The sequence below is a fragment of the Pelodiscus sinensis genome, chromosome 8, assembly GCF_049634645.1.
Source record: "Pelodiscus sinensis isolate JC-2024 chromosome 8, ASM4963464v1, whole genome shotgun sequence".
Taxonomy (NCBI): Eukaryota; Metazoa; Chordata; order Testudines; family Trionychidae; genus Pelodiscus; species Pelodiscus sinensis.
Window position 1 is genome coordinate 59,677,694 of NC_134718.1, and position 4,555 is coordinate 59,682,248.

The following is a 4,555-nucleotide window of genomic DNA, read 5'->3' on the forward strand; positions in this document are numbered from 1 at the left end:
CTCTGCCTTCAAGAGTTGGGCGTAGGCCATCCGCCCGCTGGTCCCCTTGGTGCAGACTCACCAGTCTAGTGCTGCAGCGCCCAACGATTCCCAGGGACCGCTTCACTCTGTCTCCAGCATGCCTGGCTCCAGGGCTCTTGCTTCTACTGCGCCTTGTCGCTCGCCGCTGGAAGCTCCAACCACGGGGTGCAGTGCATCCCACTCCTGACACCAGTGTGACGGCGCGTTGGGGGTTCCCCGTCTCCTGCACCCCGAAATGGCACAAACAGACTGCACCAGCCAGTGGAATTGAGGGTGGTTTATTGCTCCTCCAGCACAGCGCAGCACAGATGGAATCTGGTCACAGAGCTGGGCTAGGATGCCTCAGGCCCCCTTGAGATGGGGGAGACTGGGCCCCTAAACTCCAGCCCCTTCTCCTAGGCTCTCCTCCATGCTTCCAGCCAGCAACTAACTAAATCCCCTTCCAGCCCTGCCGCCCAGCCAGGGCAGCATTCCACCTTCCTTTGTTCCTCTCCATGGGGGGTGTCTGGCCACTGGTTCAACAAGTTTGGCACTACCTTTGCATAGTGAGGTTTCCCTGCTGGGTCTTGCTCCAGACAGCAGAGGTCACCACATCCCAGCAAGTACCCCCACTACGTCACACCCTGCTTTATGGGGTGCACCTACAAATATACAATAAAGAAGGATCTGGGTGAATATTTTCAAAGTAGCCTAAGGGATTTAGACACGTGTCTTCCACTACATTAATGTGTCTACATCACAAGAGGACTTTGAAAAACTTAACTGTGATTTCTGCCCCGAGGTGCTTATTCGGTCAGAAAAATCCCGATGAGTCAGCACTTCTGCTGGTGGAGACTGGACTTCTATGGAACGACGCTGCTGACCAGTGTTAGATGTTAACATTAGGGATGTAAAATCCTGTTTAATTGGGTAACCGATTAAGGGGGAGATGAGTGAGGGAGACACCCTCTGCCTCGTCTCAGTCGGAGCAGCCTCTGCCTGAAGGGCCCACCACAGATAGAGGTTGTAGGACCCCAGGCCTGCCACAGGCAAGGGATACTCCGGGGTGTCCCCCATCCTCCCACCGGGTAATCTTAAACAGTAAGACTTACCTGTTAACTGGTTAAACCTTCACAGCCCTAGTTAACACCAGACAAAAGGAAAGAAGACTGAAGGTACAACAGGGGTTATGATTAAGACCAGGAAGGCCATATTTATTTAGGAGTATACTCTCCCAAAGGGCTGATTTATTATAATTAGACTTTTGAATACTAAGACAATACCAAACTAATACCATCCTGTGCTGAATTTTCAGAAGACAAATTCTTTGATGTAGAAATATTTAGAGGCTTAAACCCCATTGTGGAAAAGAAGAAATTCCCATATAACTGGGCAACTGTAAGGAAGTTGATAAGAGTTCGGGATACTAATCAGTAGCTTTCATTTTTCCTCAGCTGATGAATCCATGCAATGATTATGAAAGCTGGTTCACTGGTTAGGGTACTAACCTATGACGTGGAGGCTGGGATTCCGTTTCCTGCTTCATCACAAACTTCTTTTGTGACCTTGGGCAAGTCACTTAGCCTCTGTGTAGCTCCGTACCCAAACTGTAAAAATCAGGATGATGATGCTACTTCATTGCTTAGCATGGGGTATTATGAGGATAAGACGGGGATGTGCTTTGAGATCTACTGATGAAAAAAATTATATAACAGCTACTTTTGATTATTAGCTCTTTTCAAACCATTTTAAATGCGTAAAATATATAACACTGTGATAACTCTATTCTATCTCTAAAACATGTAAATATCATGGAAAATAGCACGGGCATGTGGCAGGATTTTATTTTTAAATGAAAGTACAATAGCTTTTTTAAAATGTGCACTTCATTGCTATTAAAATATGCATCCATATTCATAACTTTTATTCACAATCCAAGTAGCTGAGTCCCTCTAGTGGGATAAATTCAGCATTTTAGTACATTGCATTTAAAAAACCCAGTTGTATCAGTGGATTCAATGCTAGCACTTTCTGAGGCTCTCTAAAGGACTACTGAAACCTGATCTTGGATCACACACTGTCTGTATCCATATTAATGAGTATAAATTGATTTATAGCCACTTGTCAGCAAGTATAGATGCACTGGAAGAAACAGGAAATTCAGCGAATGAGTGATACTGATATGCTAGAATTCTAATTGCTATAACTAAGAGACACAGTGTGAGGAGTAACGTAATGCCCAGGATAGCCAATAGGGATATAGGCTTATAAAAAAATGTATTGTGAGCAAGGAGCGAAGTGTGTTAAGTGTACTGGTCTCTGCTTATCTTGTAAATGCACATCTCTCTCACTCTCTCTTTCATGGAAGACGGACATCTAAGGCACCAAAACTGAGTTGGCATCCTCAGGAAAATCAAATAGCATGAAAATCCCACAACAGTAAGTATTCATTGTGTTAAATGTTTAGTAAATTGTATGGCTTTAATAGCAAATAAAAGAACTTCAGTGGCTATCGATTGCAGCTGATCTCTCCATTTAACCGTTTAATGGAACGCAGCCTCATGAGGTTTGTAATTTCACCTTTGCCTTTCCAGATGACTGTTTATTATCCATATGGCGGCAATCTCTGGACAGTGAACAATCCATTCATTATCAAGGCTGATTGAGAGCAAATGTGTGTGCAGCGGTGACTACTTAACCCTGCTGACAGCAAACTACAAAGAAGGAAAATGATGAATCCGGACAATTTAACCTCCCTAAGCTTCCTCTCAGCCATTCATAGCAACACTAGCAATTTATTCTCAGGGCTCCAGTTTGTTCAGTCTTTCAAGCCACTCATCATCCCATGCTACTCGCTGGTGGTTTTTGTGGGCATCATTGGGAATTATCTTCTCATTTATGTCATCTGCAAGACGAAAAAAATGCATAATGTCACCAACTTCCTGGTAGGCAACCTGGCTTTCTCAGACATGCTTATGTGTGCCACCTGCGTGCCCCTGACGCTGGCATATGCCTTTGAGCCCAGGGGATGGGTTTATGGACGTTTCATGTGTTATTTTGTGTTCTTAATGCAACCAGTCACCGTGTTTGTGTCTGTCTTCACCTTGACTGTCATAGCTGTGGACAGATATCATGCCATGGTGTATCCTCTCCGGAGGAGACTCGCGATACCAGTCTGTGCTTATATTCTGGCTGCTATCTGGCTACTGAGTTGCATCTTGGCTGCTCCAGCCTTGGTCCACACATATCATGCTGAGTTCCCAGAACTGGACTTCTCCATCTGTGAAGAGTTTTGGTTCCATATGAAGAGGGACCACTTAACTTATGCCTATAGTACTCTCATCCTCACATATGTGCTGCCTTTAATGGTCATCTCTGTGTCCTATCTCCGGATCTCTGTCAAACTGAAAAATCGAGTGGTTCCAGGCAACATCACCCAGGGCCAAGCTGAGTGGGACAGGGCAAGGAGGCGGAAAACCTTTCGCTTGCTGGTGCTGGTGGTGGCTGCCTTTGGCATCTGCTGGCTGCCACTGCACATCTTTAACGTGATAAAAGACATGGATATTAACCTAATAGATAAACAGTATTTTAACCTCATCCAGCTGCTGTGCCACTGGTTTGCTATGATGTCTGCCTGCACCAATGCCTTCCTTTATGCCTGGCTGCATGACAGCTTCAGGGGGGAACTGAAGAAGATGTTTGCCTGGCGGAAAAAGAAGATTGGACCTGCTACTAACTGCATTATGGCCAGTGTGACGCTATAAGTGTGTGTGTGTGTGTGTGTGTGTGTGTGTGTGTGTGTGTGTGTGTGTGTGTGTGTGTGTGTGTGTGTGTGTGTGTGAGAGAGAGAGAGAGATTTGGTTACAATGTATTTCCGTTCCAGTGATGTGTGAAGCTATGTCAGCACTAGAAAACATAGATTAGTGTAGCTCTACCAAAGCAACTGCACGGCTGTAAGATCTCTCATATATATCTGCTTCAAGTGGACTGGAGAGAGCTCTCCTGTCAAAATAATCCATCCTCCTCACCCTGTAAGAAGCAGTAGTTATGTCAGCAGGAAAAGCTCTCCCATCAACATAGCACTGTGCACACTGCCACTTATGTTGATGTACTTTGTCGCTCAGGGGTGGAATAGTCACAGCCGTGAGCAACGTAGGTGGTATAGTAGACCCACCCTTCATCTTTTCTATTGTTATTGATGACCTGCTTGCATGTTCCTCCGACATGTCACGTTCAGGACTTGACTGTGGCAATCTAGGGCCCTAAGCACAGTCTCACCTATAACTTCTGTGTCCCTGGCCTCACCAGAGTAGCAGAGGTGACATCTCAAAGAGCCTTTTGTTGTCATGGCAAGTCCCTACCCCAGATACAGAGCCTTCTGCTGAGGTGTCGTGGGGAATTCAACCCATCCCAGCCCCTGCTCCCCCATGCAAAACCTCTATTGCAGCCCCGCTTTCTGCTTATGACGATGGTTGTGGAGAGCATGCATACAAGACTATTTGGTGAGGAGGCAGGGCCCCCTTTACTTACATGAAGAGCCTTCTGCTGGGTTGCT

At 45.9% G+C, this 4,555-nt stretch overlaps 1 protein-coding gene across 1 annotated transcript; it reads left to right on the plus strand.

The window, feature by feature from the left end:
• The first annotated feature begins 2,363 nt into the window (after positions 1-2,363).
• Positions 2,364-4,343, plus strand: LOC102449628 (prolactin-releasing peptide receptor-like). The gene is made up of 2 exons (XM_025184761.2): positions 2,364-2,439; positions 2,595-4,343. Exon 2 carries the CDS (start codon positions 2,730-2,732, stop codon positions 3,762-3,764), a length of 1,035 nt encoding a protein of 344 aa, XP_025040546.1. The 5' UTR covers positions 2,364-2,439; positions 2,595-2,729; the 3' UTR covers positions 3,765-4,343.
• The last annotated feature ends 212 nt before the right edge of the window (positions 4,344-4,555 follow it).